General features: G+C 40.7%; 1 protein-coding gene across 1 annotated transcript in view; it reads right to left on the bottom strand.

Moving 5' to 3' along the window:
- The window catches only part of alk (ALK receptor tyrosine kinase), a 738,611-nt gene that overhangs the window by 113,491 nt on the left and 600,032 nt on the right, over nucleotides 1-25,088 (bottom strand). The window contains exons 9-10 of the mRNA XM_052470437.1: nucleotides 14,530-14,702; nucleotides 12,937-13,031 (exon numbers count right to left, since the gene is read on the bottom strand). Coding sequence (XP_052326397.1) covers nucleotides 12,937-13,031; nucleotides 14,530-14,702 — 268 coding nt within the window. The remainder of the gene's footprint in view (nucleotides 1-12,936; nucleotides 13,032-14,529; nucleotides 14,703-25,088) is intronic.

Raw genomic sequence — 25,088 nt, 5'->3', positions numbered from 1 at the left:
CCCCAATACGAAATACAACAACATAAACCCATGTCACACCCTGGCCTGACCAAATAATAAACGAAAACACAAAATACTAAGACCAAGGCGTGACATCAACACTATGAAATAACACCTATGGAATCATGTAGTACATAAAAGCATTTTAAACTAATCAAAATATATTTTAGATTTTAGATTCTTCAAAGTAGCAAACCCTTTGCCTTGATGACAGCTTTGCACACTCATGGCATTCTCTCAACCAGCTTCATGAGGTAGTCACTTGGAATGCATTTCAATTAACAGGTGTGCCTTGTTAAAAGTTATTTTGTGGAATTTCTTTCCTTCTTAATGCATTTGAGCCAGTCAGTTGTGTTTTTACAAGGTAGCCCTATTTGGTAAAAGACCAAGTCCATATTATGGCAAGAACAGCTCAAATAAGACAAGAGAAACAAAAGTCCATCCTTAATTTAAGACATGAAGATCAGTCAATCTGGAAAATCCCAAGAAATGTGAAAGTTTCTTCAAGTGCAGTCGGAAAAACCATCAAGCGGTGAAATTGGCTCTCATGAGGACCGCCACAGGAAAGGAAGACCTAGAGTTACCTCTGCTGCAGAGGATAAGTTCATTAGAGTTGCTAGCCTCAGAAATTGCAGCCCAAATAAATGCTTCACAGAGTTCAAGTAACAGACACATCGCAACATCAACTGTTCAGAGGAGACTGTGTGAATCAGGCCTTCATGGGCGAATTGCTGCAAAGAAAACACCACTAAAGGACAAGAATAATAAGAAGAGACTTGGGCCAAGAAACACGAGCAATGGACATTAGAACAGTGGAAATTTGACACTTGGTCAGATAGTTGGTTCCAACCGCAATATCTTTGTGAGACGCAGAGTAGGTGAACAGATGATCTCCGCATGTGTGGCCTCCAGGAGGCGGCATGATGGTGTGGGAGTACATTGCGGTGACACTGTCTGTGATTTAGTTAGAATTCAAGGCACACTTAACCAGCATGGCTACCAAAGCAGTTTGCAGCGATACGCCATCCCACCTGGTTTGGGTTTAGTGGGACTATAATTTTGTTTTTCAACAGGACAATGACCCAACACACCTCCAGGCTCTGTAAGGGCTATTTGACCAAGAAGGAGACCGATGGAGTGCTGCATCAGATGACCTGGCTTCCACAATCACCCAACCTCAACCCAAATGAGATGGTTTGGGATGAGTTGGACCGCAGAGGGAAGGAAAAGCAGCCAACAAGTGCCCAGCATATGTGAGAACTCCTTCAAGACGATTGGAAAATAATTCCAGGTGAAGCTGGTTGAGAGAATTCCAAGAGTGTCTAAAGCTGTCATCAAGGCAAAGGGTGGCTATTTTTAAGAATCTCAAATATATTTAACACTTTTTTGGAGTGCGGGGGTATTTGGTATTTTATTAGGATCCCCATTAGCTGTTGAAAAAGCAGCAGCAACTCTTCCTGGGGTCCACACAAAACATGAAACATGATATAGAATGACATAATACAGAAGTACAGCTCACTACATACATAAAAAAGGCACATGTAGCCTACATATCAATACATACACACAAACTATCTCGATCAAATGGGGGGGTTCATTCCAAAAAATGTTCAAGTTAAACCTACTGCATTTCTATACAATTTTAAAACTCTAAAATGCTATTTGGAGAACAGCAAAAACAAGCAAAAAATTACCCCAGCCGTTATCTCATTGGTTGCTGTAGCTTCATGCACCTCAGTTGGTCTACAAACACATAGCCTATTAGCTACACAATTATCCGCAACACATTTACTAACAAAACCGGGATTAAAAACTATAATTTAATATGCACAGGGATCTTTAGCAGAAAAAGTATTTCATTAACAAAAGGTAAACAAATACGTTTGTTTTAGATAACTTTTTGTGTGCAGTTTTACAGCAGATTTCCTGAAAATATACACTTTGTGCCATTATTTATGTTACATTAATATTTGGGGTGGCAGGTGGTGGTTAGAACATTGGGCCAGTAACTGTAAGGTTACTAGATTGAATCCCTGAGCTGACAAGGTAAAAATCTGTTGTTCTGCCCCTGAACAAGGCAGTTAACCCACTGTTCCTAAGCCTTCATTGTAAATTAGAATTTGTTCTTAACGCTTTCCTCAATGCCAAGAGCTATTCAGCTTTACCAATTTTTATAAGCATGCCTTTATAATGCACTATTATCAAGCTTATAAGTCTATGTAGAAAGTTTTCAATTGAATCAAAATGGCTGATCTTACATGGGTTAAATAAATGCATTATAATGCACAGCAACGCCTATGGATAGGGTGTGTGTAAGGGAATGCCACATGGGAAGGGGACGTCAAATTATATTTCCTTAGAATTCCTTGCACACCCCTGATAAAGCATTAGACCTGTCTGTGTTGAGTAATGTTTTAAGTATACAATGATTATATCTCAGTTTATGTGGGATTGTCTCAAGTGGATGGTCTGCACCATGACTAATGCACCTCTTAAAATGACAGATTGGCCATTTGCAGAAATCTGCTTTTTTCTATTGCCTTTGGCCAGGAGCAGCCAATTGTTCCCAACCAAATGCAGTCCTTGGCACTCTCCAATCCTAGGGAGGGACATTGCGCTGATGATCCAGTCATGTGTGCCAGGCCTAGAAAAACAGTGGAAGCCACATTCCCAGTGACATTAGTTTTGGAGTCGCTACGGTGACCTACAGTGGATACTCTGCATAATGTGCATGCGGTAGCCTATGTTTTCCTACTCCAACATATTATGGGTTGCATCACAATGTGAGAAAGATCCAGATAGCTAATGCTGATCGTGCAGACTGATCGAATTTGATCAGATCAAGTCAAATTTTATTAGTCACATACGCAGAATACAACAGGTTTACAGTGAACTAATTACGTATGAGCCCCTAACCAACAATGCAGTTAAAAAGTTATGGATAAGAATAAGAAATAAAAGTAACAAATTAAAGAACAGCAGTAAAATAACAATAGTGAGTCAATGTACCGGTACAGAGTCAATGTGCTAAGGCTAGTTGAGGTAATATATGCGTTATTAAGTGACTATGCATAGATGATAACAACAGAGTAGCAGCGGTGTAAAAGGGGGGCAATGCAAATAGTCTGGATAACCATTTGATTAGATGTTCAGGAGTATTATGGCTTGGGGGTAGAAGCTGTTGAGAAGCCTCTTGGACCTAGACTTGGTGCTCCGGTATTGCTTGCCGTGTAGTAGCAGAGAGACCAGTCTATGACTAGGGTGACTGGAGTCTGGCAATTTTTAGGGCCTTCCTCTGACACCACCTGATGTAGAGGTCCTGGATGGCAGGAAGCTTGGCACCAGTGATGTACTGGGCCATTCGCACTACCCTCTGTACTGTCGTGCCTTGCTGTCGGAGGCCAAGCAGTTGCCATACCAGGCAGTGATGCAACCAGTCAGGATGCTCTTGTTGGTGTAGCTGTAGAATCTTTTGAGAATCTGAGTACCCATTCCAAAACCTTTCAGTCTCCTGAGGGGGAATAGGCTTAGTCGTGCCCTCTTCACGACTGTCTTGGTGTGCTTGGTCCATGTTAGTTTGTTGGTGATATGAACACCAAGGAACTTGAAGCTCTCAACCTGCTCACTACAGCACCGTCGATGAGAATGGGGGCGTGCTCTTTTTACTGTAGTTCACAATCATCTCCTTTGTCTTGTTCACATTGAGGGAGAGATTGTTATCCTGGCACCACATGGCCAGGTCTCTGACCTCCTCCCTGTAGGATGTCTCGTCGTTGTCGGTGATCAGGCTGTGTGTCATCAACAAACTTATTGATGGTGTTGGAGTCTTTCCCTGGCCGTGCAGTCATGAGTGAACAGGGAGTTCAGGAAGGGACTGAGCACGCACCCCTGAGGGGCCCCTGTGTTTAGGATCAGCATGGCAGATGTGTTGGCACTGTGGTGTTGAACGCTGAGCTGTAGTCATTGAATAGCATTCTCACATAGGTGTTCCTTTTGTCCAGGTGGGAAAGGGCAGTGTGGAGTGCAATAGAGATTGCATCATCTTTGGATCTGTTGTGGTGGTATGCAAATTGAAGTGGGTCTAGGGTTTCTGGGATAATGGTGATGTTGTGAGCCATGACCAGCCTTTCAAAGCACTTCATGGCTACACACGTGAGTGCTATGGGTCTGTAGTAATTTAGGCAGGTTACCTTAGTGTTCTTGGGTACAGGGACTATGGTGGTCTGCTTAAAACATGTTGTTATTACAGACTCGGACAGGGAGAGGTTGAAAATGTCAGCGAAGGCTTAATATATATAGGGGTGGATCAGAGTAATATTGCGGAAAGATGGTTGCTTCCATCAATGTAATTGTCTGCATCATTTCCAATCCCCCATATCTTTTTTTTTGGTAAATATACATGTCCATATACATACATGTACATACCCATACATATGCATACATAAACATTCATGCATATACATACGTACATACAGTGAGGGAAAAAAGTATTTGATCCCCTGCTGATTTTGTACGTTTGCCCACTTGACAAACAAATGATCAGTCTATAATTTTAATGGTAGGTTTATTTGAACATTGAGAAACAGAATAACAACAAAAAAAATCCAGAACAACGCATGTCAAAAATGTTATAAATTGATTTGCATTTTAATGAGGAAAATAAGTATTTGACCCCTCTGCAAAACATGACTTAGTACTTGGTGGCAAATCCCTTGTTAGCAATCACAGAGGTCAGACGTTTCTTGTAGTTGGCCACCAGGTTTGCACACATCTCAGGAGGGATTTTGTCCCACTCCTCTTTGCAGATCTTCTCCAAGTCATTAAGGTTTCAAGGCTGACATTTGGCAACTCGAACCTTCAGCTCCCTCCACAGATTTTCTATGGGATTAAGGTCTGGAGACTGGCTAGGCCACTCCAGGACCTTAAACTTCTTATGGCTGCTGTCCCTGTACAGGGATCAGCATCAGCGGAAATTTCAGAGTGACAACTAATAGTACTCGATACAACTCAAACTTTCATTAAAACACACATGCAGGGTACTCAATTAAAGCTACACTCGTTGTGAATCTAGCCAACGTGTCAGATTTTTAAAATGCTTTTCGGCGAAAGCATGAGAAGCTATTATCTGATAGCATGCAACCACCGAAACACCCAAAGGGGACATAAACAAAATAATTAGCGTAGCCGGCGCTACACAAAACGCAGAAATAAAATATAAAACATTCATTACCTTTGACGAGCTTCTTTGTTGGCACTCCTATAGGTCCCATAAACATCACAATTGGGTCTTTTTTTTCGATTAAATCCGTCCATGTATACCCAAAATGTAAATTTATGAAGCCCGTCTGATCCAGGAAAAAACTGCTTTCCAAAACGCAATGTCATTTTTTAAAATTAAAAAAGTTGCCTATAAACTTTGACAAAACACTTCAAAGTACTTTTGTAATCCAACTTTAGGTATTAGTAAACGTTAATAATCGATCAAATTGATCACGGGGCGATCTGTATTCAATAGCAGCAAGTCTTGAAATCATGGTCCATATTCTCCCTTTCATAACTTCCTCTGGTGTACTCGACGACAGGAAGTGCCTATTTCTCATTTCACCAAGGATTAACTTCAACCCAATTGCCAAGACTGGCGACATCGTGTGGAAGCTGTAGAAACTGTAAAATGGACGCTATCTATTTTCCCTTGCCATAGACAATACAGAGACTGGCGGAGGGATATTTTTTTTGTGTTTTTTGTGAACAGTTTTCCTTGGGATTTTGCCTCCTACACACGTTCTGTTATAGTCACAGACATGATTAAACCAGTTTTATAAACTTCAGAGTGTTTTTTATCCACCCATACTAATCATATGCATATACTATATTCCTGACATGGGTAGCAGGACGTTGAAATTTTGCGCAATTTTTAACAAAAAGCTGCAAAAATTCGCAGCCTCTTCTTCTTGAGCCACTCCTTTGTTGCCTTGGCCTTGTGTTTTGGGTCATTGTCATGCTGGAATACCCATCCACGACCCATTTTCAATGCCCTGGCTGAGGGAAGGAGGTTCTCACCCAAGATTTGACGGTACATGGCCCCGTCCTTTGATGCGGTGAAGTTGTCCTCCCGTGTAGTTCTGGCCTGATTCCTCACCGTTCTCATAATCATTGCAACTCCACGAGGTGAGATCTTGCATGAAGCCCAAGACAGAGGGAGATTGACAGTTATTTTGTGTTTCTTCCATTTGCGAATAATCGCACCAACTGTTGTCACCTTCTCACCAAGCTGCTTGGCGATGGTCTTGTAGCCCATTCCAGCCTTGGTCTTGGCCATGGTGGAGAGTTTGGAATCTGATTGATTGATTGCTTCTGTGGACAGGTGTCTTTTATACAGGTAACAAACTGAGATTAGGAGCACTCCCCTTAAGAGTGTGCTCCTAATCTCAGCTCGTTACCTGTATAAAAGACACACTGTACATACATACATAGATACATACATACATACACACTTTCTTTTAGAATATACCTTTATCATTCCCGCAAACCCTACCACCCTTCCCCCATTGGAGTAAACTAATAAACAACAACACTTAGGCCTCTACCTTCAGTTTATGCATATTATACCGATTTTACAGACACAATCTATTTTACAATAGTTATATTTTGCTTGTTTGTCCTTCCTCTATTTCTGAGGTCTATCCAGTTTGATGTCTATCCAGTTTCTATTTGTAACAGTGCTATTTCACAACATTTCTGAACCTATGTACATTTTACAGACTCCGTATGTTTTACATTAGTTATCTTGTTATTAGTCCCACCCTTCAGCTCCATTCAACGCCTCCCATCTATCTCTTAACACCATCCATTTTGGATTTTTATTTGCCATATATTTTTCAACTGTGCTATGATGTTTCACAAAAGTACTGAACCTTTCTATTCTCATAGCTTTGACAGATTGTAAATTAAAGACAAACATTTTTGTTAAAATAATGATATTATTATACTGGTCCTTCTGTAGCTCAGTTGGTAGAGCATGGCGCTTGTAATGCCAGGGTAGTGGGTTCAATCCCCGGGACCACCCATACGTAGAATGTATGCACACATGACTGTAAGTCGCTTTGGATAAAAGCGTCTGCTAAATGGCATATATTATTATTATTATTATTATTGATTGATTGACTATGGCTTTTCAAATCTCCCAGTATTGCTATCTGCAGTGTTAGTTCTAGGCAAATGTTGCAATTCTTCAGCCATTCCTGGACCTGTGACCAAAAACGAGCTACATGTGGACAATACCAAAATAAATTATTTAATATCTCTGCCTCCTCACAGCAAAATCTGCAGAGCTGGGAAGATTGTAACCCCCATATAAATAACATGCTATTGGTTGCAAGAATTTGTATAGTAATTTAAATTGAAAACTTCAAAGTTTTGTATCCGACGTTGTTTTGCGTGTCAATTCATAAACCATGTGCCATGGAAAATCTCCTCCCAACTATTTTGAAATGTATATGGCACATCTGTCAATTCTTCTGGTCATTAAATGAATTTGGTGTAGGTTTTTATTTATCAGACTTTTCTTTAACCATTTACGTTCTTTAATGCAGGGCCGACAGACACGTTTCTTACTTTTTCCCCTTCAACTTGCCTCCTCCATTTTTATGGTAATGTTGCAATTAGTTGGTTGTAATTTTGGGTAGAGCAGACATTTCCGTATGTCTGTGTTTTAACTGCATGTGTGACATAACTCCATAAGTCTTACTTATGATATCATTCTCAAAGTTATACCTTTTTTAAACATTTAATCGAAAAATATATATTTTTTAGTATATTTGAGTTTTAACACTATTTGTTGTATTATTTGTTCTGTCCTTTCAGGTGGATCAAACTTAAGACCTTTGTCAGAGAAGACACTTGCCAGTTGTTCAGCGCATGCTCGCAGTACATGTTCTGGTAATCAGTGTGGCCCTGGAGCCCTGTGAATGTTGACCTGTTTAAAAGGTCTTACCCACATCGGCTGCGGAGAGCGTGATCACACAGTCTTCCGGAACAGCTGATGCTCTCGTGCATGTTTTAGTGTTATTTTCCTCAAAATGAGCATAGAAGTAGTTTAGCTCATCTGGTAGGCTCGTGTCACTGGGCAGCTCTCGGCTGTGATTCCCTTTGTTCTTCCCTTTGTAGTCTGTAATGATTTGCAAGCCCTGCCACATCCAATGAGCGCCAGATCTGGTGTAGTACGATGCAATCTTAGTCCTGGAACTCAATCAAGGAACTCTGTAGTTCTGTCAGTGGTTCTTGGTCACCTCCCTGACCAAGGTCCTTCTTGCCTGGGTGCTCAGTTTGTTCAGAGCCAGCTCTAGGCAGAGTCTGGGTAGTTTCATATTTTTTCCCCTTTCCCAATGATGGAGTCCACTGTGCTCTTGGAAACTTTCATCACTGTAGAAATGGTTTTATACCTTTCCCCAGATATATGCCTCATCACAATTCTTGGAGATCTACGGACAGTTCCTTGGACTTCATTGTATAGTTTCTGCTCTGCCATGCACTGTCAAATGAGATATCTTATATAGACAGGTGGGTTTCTTTCTAAATTATGTCCAAACAATTGAATAGACCACAGGTGGACTCCAATCAAGTTGTAGCGACATCTCAAGATTAATCAAAGGAATTGGATTTACCTGAGCTCAATTTGGAGAGTCATAGCAAAGGGGTGTGAATACATTTCTAAAAACACGTCTTCACTTTGTCATTATCTGGTATTGAATGAGAAAAAATACAACAAAATGTGGAAAAGTCAAGAGGTATGAATACTTTCTGAATGCACTGTAGATGCCCTGATCCTAAAATCAAATATAATCCAAGTTTATTTTGGTCATGTACACAGTTTAGCAGATGTTATAGTGGGTGTAGCAAAAAGCTTGTGTTACTACAGTAGCCCCTAACAATGCAGTAAAATGTCAAACAAGTGCACAAATAATAAAAACACATTTTAAGACAAATCAAGAAATGTCGGAACGAATCCAATTAACAACCCAAATAGCATTATCCAACCGTAATACAAATGGGGTCTATACCTGTACAGGATTCATTGATGCAACATATACTAAGAATGATATGTACAGCAGTAGATATATTAGAGGGAGCCAGCTATGTCAAGAACACAGAATATAAATAAATATGCAGTGTGTATAAGCAGTGTAACAACTACAGCATGTAAATACATGGTACAAAACCCCATTGCAAAATGGATAGAAGTGCAGAAAAGTAGCTTCCGGAGTCAGGAATATAAATATAATGTGTATGTATGTGAATGGTGTATAGACAGTATGGACAGTATGTGAACAGAAAAGGAGTGTACAGCAGTAGTTATAAAGGATGAGCCATGACTAGAATAAAGTATATACATATAAAGTGGGACATATGAGGTAGTGTTGATATAGGGTGATTGCAATGGTACTGTTTTAATAATATACTATACACCTGGTACTGAGGCCCATTTCTACACCTGTTTTAATACTATATGAATAACATAGTAATAACAGTGAACTACACAATCACCCCATTCCTGTTTCAATTTGAATTCATATCCTCATCAGAGCCAGACCTCGATTCATAATTTACTTTCTGCCTACCTGACTGAGCAGGCAGATTAATTAGTGAAATCAACTGTACTTTAGGAGAAGATTTCAGATTTCTGCAGATTTCCGCCCCGCAGAACCTCATTTTGTCTCCTTCGGGAAATTGTATTTTTTAATTGTATTTATTTAACCTTTATTTAACCAGGTAGGCCAGTTGAGAACAAGTTCTCATTTACAACTGCGACCTGGCCAAGATAAAGCAAAGCAGATGGATTTAGTAATTTAAATCACACCCGTTTTTCCTTAATGACTGACTCACTGTACGTCTTCGAAGCAGCATCAGTGGCAGCTTGCTATTCTGGGCAGAGTTAGAGCAGTTACTTGAGAGAGTTAGGGAAAAACAGAGGGGTAATAGAGCATGTCTTTCTCTCTTTTCTTTTCTCCAAATGTGAGACGCAAGTGTCATGACGCTGTTGTTTCTCCACTGATATAACATCCCAATCTTCGTTATGGATAAAGCGGGAAAGGCTAGACAAGTTTTGACCTTTAATATGTATGAGAATATGTGGACACTTAAGCTCCCGGACTTCACCCATATCGTGGATAGTGAGAGATTGTCTATACTGATATTATGTAGGAGAGATAAGTGTATATCTCACCAATGATACCAGAGGTGAAGAAATAAGTAAATAATGTAAATGTTTGACTTTAGTCATAATTCAAGATATGTATTTTGTCTAGAGCTGGGCGAGAGGGTAAGATATCTAAAAGTATCTGCTTATTAGGTATTTTGTTCAAATACTTAACCAGAACATAACAATCGTTAAAGTATGAATATAGCAGGAGAAAATCCTTCTCCGATATCAAGGCATATACACACAAATTATTTGTGCATGAATGATTGTATATTTGATAAACATCTAGAAGAATTTATACACTGCAGCCAAAAATATTAAACGGGCAAAAAATGTAGATATTTTAACATATAATTGAAGCTTACAGCCATTATTTCTCATTTCTCTGTAACGGCTGTCCTCTTCGTCTGATGAGGAATATGAAGGATTGGACCAAAATGCAGCGTGGTAAGTGTTCATGTTGTAAATTTTATCAAAACCGAACACTCAACAAAATAACAACGAGGAATAACGAGAAAGAAACAGTTCTGTCTGGTGATACACACAAAACAGAAAACAACAACCCACAACTCATAGTGGGAAAACAGGCTGCCTAAGTATGGTTCTCAATCAGAGACAACGATTGACAGCTGCCTCTGATTGGGAACCAAACCAGGCCAAACACATAGAAATACAACACAGAACAAAACATAGTATGCCCACCCCAACTCACGCCCTGACCAAACGAAAAGACAGACATAAAAAGGAACTAAGGTCAGGACGTGACATTGTCACTATAATTGTGACAGATTGTCAATGTAAATTATAGTCTGTTCTTAATTGACTTAAATAAATTGTTAAATTGTCTTCTGCTATTGAATGTCTGAAACTTTTGCTTTAAACAAGTAAACTGTTTACAGATGCCGTATTTATACTGAACAAAATATAAACACAACATATTATGTGAAGTGTTATTCCCAGCTTTCATGAACTGAAATAAAAGATCCCAGAAATGTTAGATGCACAAAAAACGTATTTCTCTCAAATTTTATGCACAAATTTGTTTACATGCCTGTTAGTCTGCATTTCTCCTTTGCCAAGATAATCCATCCACCTGAAAGGTGTGGCGTGTCAAGAAGCTGATTAAACATTATAATCATTACATGGGGTGGCAGGTAGCCTAGTGGTCAGAGCGTTGGACTTGTAACTGAAAGGTAGTTAGAGCGTTGGATTTGTAACCGAAAGGTGGTTAGAGCATTGGACTTGTAACCGAAAGGTTGCAAGATCAAATCCCTGAGCTGTTAAAGTAAAAATCTGTTGTTCTGCCCCTGAACAAGGCAGTTAACCCACTGCTCCTAGGCTGTCATTGAAAATAAGAATTTGCTCTTAACTGACTTGCCTAGTAAAAAAATGGTTAATCTTGTGCTGGGGACAATAAAAGGACAATCTATATTGTGCAGTTTTGTCACAACACAATGCCACAGATGTCTCAAGTTTTAAGTGAGCGTGCAATTGGCATGTTGACTGCAGGAATTTCCCCCAGAGCTGTTGCCAGAGAATTTAATGTTAATTTTTCTACCATAAGCCACCTCCAGCGTTGTTTCAGAGAATTTGGCAGTACGTCCAACCGGCCTCACAACCAGCAGACCACATGTAACCATGCAAGCCCAGGACCTCCACATTCAGCTTCTTCACATGTGGGATTGTCTGAGATCAGTCACCCGGACAGGAGTATTTGTGTCACGCATAGGTGTAATAGGTGGCAGGGAAGTCAGGCGCAGGAGAGTCAAATGGAGTGTAAATATGGAGTCTTTTAATAAAGTTCCACAAGTATGCTCCATAACAATAAATGTACAAACAAACAAAACATGGGTACGAAGACCCGACGCGCACCTATACAAACAATAACACTACACTGACAACAAATCAATCTCTGACAAAGACATGAGGGGAAACAGAGGGTTAAATACACAACAGGTAATGAATGGGATTGAAAACAGGTGTGTGGGAAGACAAGACAAAACCAATGGAAAATGAAGAAAGGATCAATGATGGCTAGAAGACCGGTGACGTCGAATGCCGAGCACCGCCCGAACAAGGAGAGGCAACGACTTCGGTAGAAGTCGTGACAATTTGTGTCTAATAAAGCCCTTTAATGGGGAAAAACTAATTTTATTGGCTGGACCTGGCTCCCAAGTGGGTGGGCCTATGCCCTCCAATGCCCACCCAGGGCTGCACCCCTACCTAGTCATGTGAAATCCATAGATTAGGGCCTAATTTATTTAAATTGACTGATTTCCTTATATGAACTAATTAACTAATGAACTCAGTAATATTGTTTGAAATTATTGCATGTTGCATTTATAATTTTGTTCAGTATAGTTTCCAGTTTCTCACAGCAGTAAAATAATCCTACAGCAATAGGAAATGTGAATTAAAATGTGGATTATAATTAATGGCATTTTTTTGTAGGGGTTGATACATGTCTTGTTAGGGCAAATCAGGTTTGACATTTTATTGTGGAAATTCTAAACTCTAGAAGCCTTTTTAAACCTTCAATACACTAGAAGCGTGCATTTACTGCTGTGCAGGATACGGCATCTGTAAGCAGGTATTGTGGGTAAGTTGAGGAGAAATGAATTTATTACTTGTTATGTGTTGATTGGGTCCAAAGCCCTTGTTTTGTCTGTTATAAAAAAATAAAGGCTTAAGTCAAATAACAAATTATGTGTTCTGTAGAACATCAATGAAATACTCACAGGCCAGGAAGCAGTCCATACTGAAGGAGATGTTATCCAGACAAATGGCTGATCCTGGACCTGGCCCATTGTCAGCGCTGAACTGGAGCCAGAACCTGAGGAGAAACAAAATCTGATCTTTGAACAGTAGAGACAATCTGGATTTAGAACACAACATAAATGACCACAAGCTGCATCACTCAAGTCCTTGAGATGAGGGGAAGATGAAGTATATCTGCTTGGTGATAAACTTCCTTAATTAAGTGTATCATTCAAGTCTAGGATAAAAAAAAGGCCAGATGCAATCCATAACGCTTAAGTTCAGAGTTGTAGCACGATTGACATTTAATGACAGTTGTTCCGCGGTAAAATCTGCATATGCTGGTTCAAATGGAAATTACGTTTAAATTTCAAGCGTGGTACTCAAGCATTCTACTAGCACAAATACATACTTCAAAAACAACATTGTTGATTGCAACCTGAATAATGAGTTTTACACCAGTACTCCGGTAGGACATGTCATAATAGTCTGCTATTAGAAACTGCAAATAGATAGAACACTGATGGATGACCACGAAGACCACAATTTATCATACTGTGACCCTGTACTGAATGTACAAATCTACTACACTGAATGACCTATTTTCCCAAGCATGTGCGCCACACAGAGTTGGTAGAATAACCAATTAAAAAAAAAAAATCAGAGTTTGAGACTTTCACCTACTGCTCTTTTCTCTTCCATTTGCAGAACACAGAGGAGAGAGAATATAAATGACAGACTACTGTTGGGAGCCAAATCTAAAGACATTCACATACTTCCTTGTCTTTTGTTACGGACCAAAATCCTAGCGAAAAAAATGTGCTTGAGAAAAAAATCCACTTGAATTAATAAGGTGCAAGGACATGCATTTTAATTAAGAACGTGAGCAGAACAAACTCCATAAAACCGGAAATAGAAACTGAATCAATATCTGAAGACCAGGATTAACTTGGCTCCAACGATAAAGAGAGCCCAATCAAGCACGCTGAGATGAAACAAGTCATCCAACCTTTTTCCTTCTTTTTCTTTAATTTTTAATATCAGGTCCTCACACTGAAGAACAAAAAAATCAAGTGCTAATTGTAGGAAAAGGCGGATGAATGGAGGCCTCTGTATCGATTTTTACTACCCTGTTTTAAAAATCCAGGGTGATACAGTGAGCGATAAGGAGAATAGGGTACTCACCGCAGGCCCATCGTATAAGGCAAGTAAACCCATTGGGACCCATGATGAAAGGGAGGCTTATCTTAAAATGTAATTTAAATACTGAAATTCGGAAGGAAGAACTGAAGAAAAAAGCTATGCATTACTGTGTCTTTGGACCTGAAAGGCTAAATGTGTTTTCTTTCATCCTAAAAGAACACACTATGCATCGTTGTGGTTTGCTGGTTCTTTTATGCTTTGACGTGATGCATGTTTCAAATGTAGTATGATCCTATGATCTCACAATCTAATGAAGCAGTGCCCCATTTTGACCATGTTACATATTCATACACTGCACTCTGTTTTTCCAAAGGCCGTGATTAGCCAAATCACTTGTCAGTCTGTCAATGGAGCAACTTGATTCGCCTTACCAGTCAACAAGTCCGTAGAGAGGAAGCATAATGAGTCTCCAGCCTCTCTCGGTCTTGGGCTCGCTGGCAGAGTGCCACAGTCTGCGCTGCTCCTTAGGTCCTGTGCTGTTCTCCACCAGCCACAAAGATAGCGCCCACCTCTGGCCACCTCCGGAACACATCCAGAACCGTACCTGTTGGGGAAATCACATTATATTATGAGTCAGAATAGGAATTGCATAGGACTTGACTGAGACACACATTGACATCTCAAATCATCAGATTGTGATGTTATACTGTCATAATTACTAGTTTAGAAGTAGTGTACGCACATCCAGTTACTTGTTCCCACAGTGTTATTAAGTGCAATATTTTGACCGGAAAGGTTTTACTCCAGCCAGACCTTGATGGAAGACATTTGGGTCTAAACACTGCACTTGTTAAAACTGTAGAGGCAGTCTGAGGGTATCTTTCTTTAAAAGGAAGTTGTAGTTACACCTACAGATTAATAAATTGTCTCAGCTGTACACCAGGCCGTATTAATTTTCCTATTCCATATTGCTCATATTTTTCTCAATCTAATGGAACAACAATACTCCCATCTAAATGCTATATTTCTGTCTCTCCAATATGCAGCGCTGACTATGGTTTCCCTCTAATCAACATTTAAACTATAATTTCTATGTGTAGTACAAGGTCTTCTATCACAGTGTACTCCCTCACTTAATTGTCATTGATCCAGATTTCACCTTTGCAAAACTGTGAGAAGTTCCCTGACATCAAGATTATAGAAGTCAAACCGTGTTTGCCCGGCATTACTTGAAGATGGACATGATCTGCTACTAATGCCCAAGCCAATATACTCTTGAGATTGGGTGCTGAGGCAGACAGGCAGGCAGGTAGGGTACATTGGACAGCTCAGGGTCGTGTAAAGAGAGATTGAGGTGCTAATCTGGAATCACGGCTAATCTTTAGTCCAGTGCCTGCTGACTGCTGACTTCGGCTAGCTAGAATGTAGCTTTAGGCACTGTTATAGGACTGAACTTTCTGAACTTTACTTCAGACATAACTCAGTAGCTGTCGCTCAGAGGCCCACTTTATGTCCCCCTCTATCCTCTCTTTCACTTTCTTTTTTCCCTTCTTCCATTTTCTGTCTCCCATAGATTCTCTCCTTGTGCATCCTATGTCTGTGACGATACCCGTATCGCCAAACATTTTCCATGGGAAAATTAAAACATGGTGTGGGCGAAACTCTTTGGTCTTTTAATAACCTGTTGTATGTAAGATACTGATGCTTGTATAAGTATTCACACACCTTGGCATTTTTTCTATTTTGTTTCCTTACAACCTGGAATTGAAATGTATTTTGGGGTGGTTTGTATCATTTGATTTACACAACATGCCTACCACATTGAAGATGCAAAATATGTTTTATTGTGAAAAAAACAAGAAATAAGACAAAAAACTTGAAAACTTGAGCGGTCATAACCATTCACCCCCTCCAAAGGTAATACTTTGTAGAGCCACCTTTTGCAGCAATTACAGCTGCAAGTCTCTTGGGGTGTCTCTATAAGCTTGGCACATCTAGCCACTGGGATCTTTGCCCATTCTTCAAGACAAAACTGCTCCAGCTCATTCAAGATGGATAGGTTCTGCTGGTGTACAGATATCTTTATGTCGTATCACAGATTTTCAATTGGATTGAAGTCTGGGCTTTGGCTAGGCCATTCCAAGACATTTGAATGTTTCCCCTTAAACCACTCAAGTGTTGCTTTAGCAGTATGATTAGGGTCATTGTCCTGCTGGAAGGTGAACCTCCGTGCCAGTCTCAAATCTCTGGAAGGCTGAAACAGGTTTCCCTCAAGAATTTCCCTGTATTTAGCGCCATCCATCAATCATTCAATTTTGACCAGTTTCCCAGTCTCTGCCAATGAAAAACATCCCCACAGCATGATGCTGCCACCACGCATTACTGTGGGGATGTTGTTCTTGGGGAGATGAGAGGTGTTGGGTTTGCGCCAGACATGGCATTTTCTTTGATGACCAAAAAGCTTCTTCCATATGTTTGAAGAGTCTTCCATATGCATTTTGGCGAACACCAAACATGTCAGCTTGCTTTTTTTCTGGCCACTCTTCCGTAAAGCCCAGCTCTATGGAGTGTATGGCTTAAAGAGGTCCTATGGACAGATATTCCAATTTCCGCTGTGGAGCTTTGCAGCTCTTTTAGCGTTATCTTTGTTCTCTTTGTTGCCTCACTGATTAATGCCCTCCTTGCCTGGTCTGTGAGTTTTGGTGGGTGGCCCTCTGTTGGCAGGTTTGTTGTGGTGCCATATTCTTTATATTTTTTAAATAATGGATTCAAATTGTGCTCCGCGGGATGTTCAAAGTTTCGGATATTTTTTTATAACCCAACCCTGATCTGTACTTCTCCTCAACTTTGTCTTTGACCTGTTTGGAGAGCTCCTTGGTCTTCATAGTGCCATTTACTTGGTGGTGCCTCTTGCTTAGTGGTGTTGCAGAGTCTGGGGCCTTTCAGATCAGTCGTAGAGTGGGGCAAAAAAGTATTTAGTCAGCCACAAAAAGACACCTGTCCACAACCTCACACAGTCACACTCCAAACTCCACTATGGCCAAGACCAAAGAGCTGTCAAAAGACACCAGAAACAAAATTGTAGACCTGCACCAGGCTGGGAAGACTAAATCTGCAATAGGTAAGCAGCTTGAAGAAATCAACTGTGGGAGCAATTATTAGGAAATGGAAGACATACAGGACCACTGATAATCTCCCTCGATCTGGGGCTCCACGCAAGATCTCACCCCGTGGGGTCAAAATGATCACAAGAACGGTGAGCAAAAATCCCAGAACCACATGGGGGGACCTAGTGAATGACCTGCAGAGAGCTGGGACCAAAGTAACCGTCACGGTTTTCTTCGAACTCCTCCTCTGACGAAGAGGTGTAGCCAGGATCGGACCAAAATGCGGCGTAGTTGGTGTTCATGTTCTTTAATAAAGGAAAAACTCAAACATGAACATAATACAAAAAACAAACAACGTGAAAAACCAAAACAGCCTATGCTGGTGCAAACTAACACAGAGACAGGAACAATCACCTACGAAACACTCAAAGAATATGGCTGCCTAAATATGGTTCCCAATCAGAGACAACGATAATCACCTGCCTCTGATTGAGAACCACTTCAGGCAACCATAGACTTTACTAGATAACCCTATTAAGCCACAATCCCAATACCTACTAAAACCCCAAGACAAAACACCACATAACAAACCCATGTCACACCCTGGCCTGACCAAAATAATAAAGAAAACACAAAATACTAAGACCAGGGCGTGACAGTAACAAAGCCTACCATCAGTAACACACTACGCTGCCAGGGACTCAGATCCTACAGTGCCAGACGTGTCCCCCTGCTTAAGCCAGTACATGTCCATGCCTGTCTGAAGTTTGCTTGAGAGCATTTGGATGATCCAGAAGAAGATTGGGAGAATGTTATATGGTCAGATGAAACCAAAATATAACATTTTGGTAAAAACTCAACTCGTCGTGTTTGGAGGACAAAGAATGCTGAGTTGCATCCAAAGAACACCATACCTACTATGAAGCATGGCGGTGGAAACATCATGCTTTAGGGCTGTTTTTCTGCAAAGGGACCAGGACGACTGATCCGTGTAAAGGGAAGAATGAATGGGGCCATGTATCGTGAGATTTTGAGTGAAAACCTCCTTCCATCATCAAGGGCATTGAAGATGAAACGTGGCTGGGTCTTTCAGCATGACAATGATCCCAAACACACCGCCCGGGCAACGAAGGAGTGGCTTCGTAAGAAGCATTTCAATGTCCTGGAGTGGCCTAGCCAGTCACCAGATCTCAACCCCATTGAAAATATAGGGAGTTGAAAGTCCGTGTTGCCCAGCAACAGCCCCAAAACATCACTGCTCTAGAGGAGATCTGCATGGAGGAATGGGCCAAAATACCAGCAAGAGTGTGTGAAGACCTTGTGAAGACTTACAGAAAATGTTTGACCTCTGTCATTGCTGACAAAGTATTGAGATAAACTATCTCAATAGATAATCCATGTAAATTACAGGTTGTAATGCAACAAAATAGGAAAAACGCCAAATGGGGGTGAATACTTTTTCAAGGCACCGTATTGTGTGCTATAGCTTGCAAAATAAATATATGTGACTCTGGATAATAACATGTTTATGTCCAACATTAGTTTTCCTAAAGAAGTTAATCTGCTCCGTGTTGACATGTCTTTAGTATCCTTAACGTGACGACATGCTATTTTATCAAATCGATTACCTAACATTTTATTGTTTATTTGATTGAATTAACCTGTTACTCCTACCCCCTACTTTTTCGAACATTCTGTTAAAAATCGTGCAACATTTCAGCGCCCTGCTGCTCATGCCAGGAATATAGTATATGCATATGATTAGTATGTGTGGATAGAAAACACTCAGACGTTTATAAAACTGGTTAAATCACGGCTGTGACTATAACAGAACGTGCGTTTCATCAAAAAGCGCAGGAAAATCTGATCACTGAAAATGGAAATATATATCCATCCGCCACTTCAACCCATTGATAAAGGCGAACCACAATAAATGAGGCTGAGGAGGTTGCAATACCTACAGCTTCCACACGATGTCAACAGTCTTGTCATTTGCCTAGGCTTTGTTTCTTGGTCAAACGAAGAAGAGACAAGCCATTTGTTCAGGTCTCCGACCGGATATTTTGGTTGAGTTTTACCCGGACATTTTTTCCAGACGGACAGCTAAAGAATATACATCGCCTCGTGATCAATTTGATTGCTTATTGACGTGTACTAATACCTAAAGTTGCAGTACAAAAGTATTTCGAAGTGTTTTGTGAAAGTTTATCGTCAACTTTTTTAATTTAAAAAAATGACGTTACGTTATAAGACGCTATTTTTTCGTTTATCACACAGTCTTCATAGATCGATATCTAGGCTATATATGGACCAATTTAATCGAAAAAAAGACCCAATAGTGATTATGGGACATCTAGGAGTGCCAACAAAGAAGATGGTCAAAGGTAATTAATGTTTTATGTTTTATTTGTGCGGTTTGTGTAGCGACGACTATGCTAATTATTTTGTTTACGTCCCCTGCGGGTCTTTTGGGGTGTTACATGCTATCAGATAATAGCTTCTCATGCTTTCGCCAAAAAGCATTTTAAAAATCTGACTGGTTGCCTGGATTCACAACGTGTGTAGCTTTAATTCAATACCCTGCATGTGTATTTTAATGAACGTTGGAGTTTTAACTAGTACTATTAGCATTTAGCGTAGCGCATTTGCATTTCCAGATGTCTAGATGGGACGCCTGCGTGTCAGGTAGGAGCAAGAGGTTATATCATGCAAGAATTAACTCATTAATAACCTGGGGCACCACGGAAAAGTTTATTTAACATCTCTAGGGTAGGGGGCAGCATTTGGAATTTTGGAAGAAAAGCATGCCCAAATGAAACTGTCTTCTACTCAGGCCCAGGAGATAGGAGATGCATATTATTAGTAGATTTGGATAGAAAACACTCTAACGTTTCCAAAAACTGTTAAAATAATGTCTGTGTATAACAGAACTGATTTGGCAGGCGAAAACCTGAGAAAAATCCATTCAGGAAGTAGGATTTTTATATTCATTGCCATTACAGTATCCATTGATTTAGGACTCAAATTATATAATAATAATAATAATAATAATATATGCCATTTAGCAGACGCTTTTATCCAAAGCGACTTACAGTCATGTGTGCATACATTCTACGTATGGGTGGTCCCGGGAATCGAACCCACTACCCTGGCGTTACAAGCGCCATGCTCTACCAACTGAGCTACAGAAGGACCAAATTATAGTTCCTATGGCTTCCACCAGATATCAACAGTCTTTAGAAATGGTTTCAGGCTTGTTTTCTGAAAAAAATAGCGAGTAAGAGCAGTCTGAAAGAGTGGACCCTGCCGTGTCGGAGCTTTTTCATGCGCACGACCAAAGAGAGTGCCTTTCTTGTTTACCTTTTATATTGACAACGTTATTGTCCGGTTGAAATATTATTATTATTTAGGCTAAAAACAACCGGAGGATATAAACATCGTTTGACATGTTTCTATGAACTTTACGGATACAATTAGGATTTTTTTCTGCCTGTTGTGACTGCGTTTGAGCCTATGGATTACTGAAGAAAACGCGCGAACAAAACAGAGTTTTTTTGGATATAAAGAGAGACTTTATCGAACAAAAATAACATTTATTGAATAAATGAATGTCTTCTGAGTGCAAACATATGAAGATCATCAAAGGTAAGTGAATCATTTTATCTCTATTTCTGACTTGTGTAACTTTTCTACCTGGCTGGTTACTGTTTGTAATGATTTGTCTGCTGGCTATGTTCTCAAATAATTGTAAGATATGCTTTCGCCGTAAACATTTTTGAAATCTGACACCGTGGTTGGATTCACAAGAAGTTCATCTTTAAACCTATGTTTAATAGTTGTATCTTTTCTGAAATTTTATAATGAGTATTTCTGTATTTGAATTTGGCGCTCTGCAATCTCACTGGATGTTGGCCAGGTGGGACGCTAGCGTCCCACATACACATATAGAGGTTAAGGAGTTCCGTCTTTTGAATTTACTCTTAGAGATTTAAAGAACTCTTACATTTCAGTCATCAATCAGTCATTAATTATTATTTTCCTTCTATCAGTCTCATCTGAATGTCGTAAAAGTCTTGGTTATCTGCATGAACCCTAGTTTCCATAATGAATCAGCAATATACAAATTGGTTTAAGTATTTATTTACTAACTAATCACAGAAATACGTTACGAAAAATGATAGAAAGGTCCCTAGTGGGCTAAGCCGATATGACAGCTTGGTAGACAAAATGTCTTCTGTGTTGGAATCCTCGGACGTCCTGTAGGGTTCCTCAGAGTGTCTGGTTCACTTTCCCAGAAGTCACGATGTCTTCCGTGGTTGTAGGTAGTTAGAATGGATACTTCAGAGTACCATCATTTCCAGCCGTGTAGCCTATGTGCCACGTGGTATGGTCTTGTCATTTGGTAGATTTGTAGTGCCAAATATTCCAATATGTCACATCAGCTGCATGTTTTATAGTCTTAGAAATTCAACCATTTGCAAACTTAGCATACACCGGGGTTTGCGTGGTTTGGTGTGAATTCCGTCACGATTGGGTTTTTATACAGTTCAGAGAAAAGGGCAGTTCCATGACACCGACCTAATGTCTAGTTAATCTTTATATGAAAATCCATACTCTCATTTAATCCATACTCTCATTTTCACAAATAGTTTCATGTTTAATCACATACGTTTCAGAGTATTTAGATGTAAACCTGACATCTGGGAAATGTACACTTTAAGAGACACCGTTATGTGTTTCCTGTCCTTCATGAGTTCACCAAATGAAACACACGTGTCATAACTGTCCCTTAACTTCTTCGAGATAGGGGGCGCTCTTTTAATTTTTGGATAAAAAACGTTACCGTTTTAAACAAGATATTTTGTCACGAAAAGATGCTCGACTATGCATGTAATTGGCTTTGGAAAGAAAAAACTCTGATGTTTCCAAAACTGCAAAGATATTATCTGTGAGTGCCCCAGAACTAATGCTACAGGCGAAACCAAGATGAAGTGTCATACAGGAAATGCCCCAGATTCTGAAGGCGCTGTGTTCCAATGTCTCCTTATATGGCTGTGAATGCGCGAGGAATGAGCCTGCCCTTTCTGTCGTTTCTCCAAGGTGTCTGCAGCATTGTGGCGTATTTGTAGGAATATCATTGGAAGATTGACCATAGAGACTACATTTACCAGGTGTCCGCCTGGTGTCCTGTGTCAAAATTATTGCGTAATCTCGAGGTCCATGCGCGTTCCATTTCTTCAGAAGAGAAAGGCAACTGCCACGAAGGATTTATCATTGATAGATATGTGAAAAACACCTTGAGAATTGATTCTAAACATCGTTTGCCATGTTTCTGTCGATATTATGGAGTTAATTTGGAAAAAAGTTTGCGTTTTAATTACTAAATTTTCTTTTTTTTTCTTACCCAAACGTGATGAAGAAAACGTAGCGATTTGTCAACACAAATAATATTTTTGTAAAAACGGAACATTTGCTATCTAACTGAGAGTCTCCTCATTGAAAACATCTGAAGTTCTTCAAAGGTAAATGATTTTATTTGAATTTTTATTTTTTATTTTTTATTTCACCATTATTTAACCAGGTCGGCTAGTTGAGAACAAGTTCTCATTTGCAACTGCAACCTGGCCAAGATAAAGCATAGCAGTGTGAACAGACAACACAGAGTTACACATGGAGTAAACAATTAACAAGTCAATAACACAGTAGAAAAAAGGGGGAGTCTATATACAATGTGTGCAAAAGGCATGAGGAGGTAGGCGAATAATTACAATTTTGCAGATTAACACTGGAGTGATAAATGATCAGATGGTCATGTACAGGTAGAGATATTGGTGTGCAAAAGAGCAGAAAAGTAAATAAATAAAAAAAGTATGGGGATGAGGTAGGTGAAAATGGGTGGGCTATTTACCAATAGACTATGTACAGCTGCAGCGATCGGTTAGCTGCTCAGATAGCTGATGTTTGAAGTTGGTGAGGGAGATAAAAGTCTCCAACTTCAGCGATTTTTGCAATTCGTTCCAGTCACAGGCAGCAGAGTACTGGAATGAAAGGCGGCCAAATGAGGTGTTGGCTTTAGGGATGATCAGTGAGATACACCTGCTGGAGCGCGTGCTACGGATGGGTGTTGCCATCGTGACCAGTGAACTGAGATAAGGCGGAGCTTTACCTAGCATGGACTTGTAGATGACCTGGAGCCAGTGGGTCTGGCGACGAATATGTAGCGAGGGCCAGCCGACTAGAGCAAGTCGCAGTGGTGGGTGGTATAAGGTGCTTTAGTGACAAAACGGATGGCACTGTGATAAACTGCATCCAGTTTGCTGAGTAGAGTGTTGGAAGCCATTTTGTAGATGACATCGCCGAAGTCGAGGATCGGTAGGATAGTCAATTTTACTAGGGTAAGCTTGGCGGCGTGAGTGAAGGAGGCTTTGTTGCGGAATAGAAAGCCGACTCTAGATTTGATTTTCGATTGGAGATGTTTGATATGAGACTGGAAGGAGAGTTTGCAGTCTAGCCAGACACCTAGGTACTTATAGGTGTCCACATATTCAAGGTCGGAACCATCCAGGGTCGTGATGCTAGTCGGGCATGCGGGTGCAGGCAGCGATCGGTTGAAAAGCATGCATTTGGTTTTACTAGCGTTTAAGAGCAGTTGGAGGCCACGGAAGGAGTGTTGTATGGCATTGAAGCTCATTTGGAGGTTAGATAGCACAGTGTCCAATGACGGGCCGAAAGTATATAGAATGGTGTCGTCTGCGTAGAGGTGGATCAGGGAATCGCCCGCAGCAAGAGCAACATCATTGATATATACAGAGAAAAGAGTTGGCCCGAGAATTGAACCCTGTGGCACCCCCATAGAGACTGCCAGAGGACCGGACAGCATGCCCTCCGATTTGACACACTGATCTCTGTCTGCAAAGTAATTGGTGAACCAGGCAAGGCAGTCATCCGAAAAACCGAGGCTACTGAGTCTGCCGATAAGAATATGGTGATTGACAGAGTCGAAAGCCTTGGCAAGGTCGATGAAGACGGCTGCACAGTACTGTCTTTTATCGATGGCGGTTATGATATCGTTTAGTACCTTGAGTGTGGCTGAGGTGCACCCGTGACCGGCTCAGAAACCAGATTGCACAGCGGAGAAGGTACGGTGGGATTCGAGATGGCCAGTGACCTGCTTGTTGACTTGGCTTTCGAAGACCTTAGATAGGCAGGGCAGGATGGATATGATCCTTTGAAGAGGGGGATGACTGCGGCAGCTTTCCAATCCTTGGCGATCTCAGACGATATGAAAGAGAGGTTGAACAGGCTGGTAACAGGGGTTGCGACAATGGCGGTGGATAGTTTCAGAAATAGAGGGTCCAGATTGTCAAGCCCAGCTGATTTGTACAGGTCCAGGTTTTGCAGCTCTTTCAGAACATCTGATATCTGGATTTGGGTAAAGGAGAACCTGGAGAGGCTTGGGCGAGGAGCTGCGGGAGGGGGGAGCTGTTGGCCGAGGTTGGAGTAGCCAGGCGGAAGGCATGGCCAGCCGTTGAGAAAAGCTTATTGAAGTTTTCGATAATCATGGATTTATCGGTGGTGACCGTGTTACCTAGCCTCAATGCAGTGGGCAGCTGGGAGGAGGTGCTCTTGTTCTCCATGGACTTCACAGTGTCCCAGAACTTTTTGGAGTTGGAGCTACAGGATGCAAACTTCTGCCTGAAGAAGCTGGCCTTAGCTTTCCTGACTGACTGCGTGTATTGGTTCCTGACTTCCCTGAACAGTTGCATATCACGGGGACTATTCGATGCTATTGCAGTCCGCCACAGGATGTTTTTGTGCTGGTCGAGGGCAGTCAGGTCTGGAGTGAACCAAGGGCTGTACCTGTTCTTAGTTCTGCATTTTTT

The sequence above is a fragment of the Oncorhynchus keta genome, chromosome 2 (assembly GCF_023373465.1).
Source record: "Oncorhynchus keta strain PuntledgeMale-10-30-2019 chromosome 2, Oket_V2, whole genome shotgun sequence".
Classification (NCBI taxonomy): domain Eukaryota; kingdom Metazoa; phylum Chordata; class Actinopteri; order Salmoniformes; family Salmonidae; genus Oncorhynchus; species Oncorhynchus keta.
This window is presented reverse-complemented; position numbering and strand designations above follow the sequence as displayed.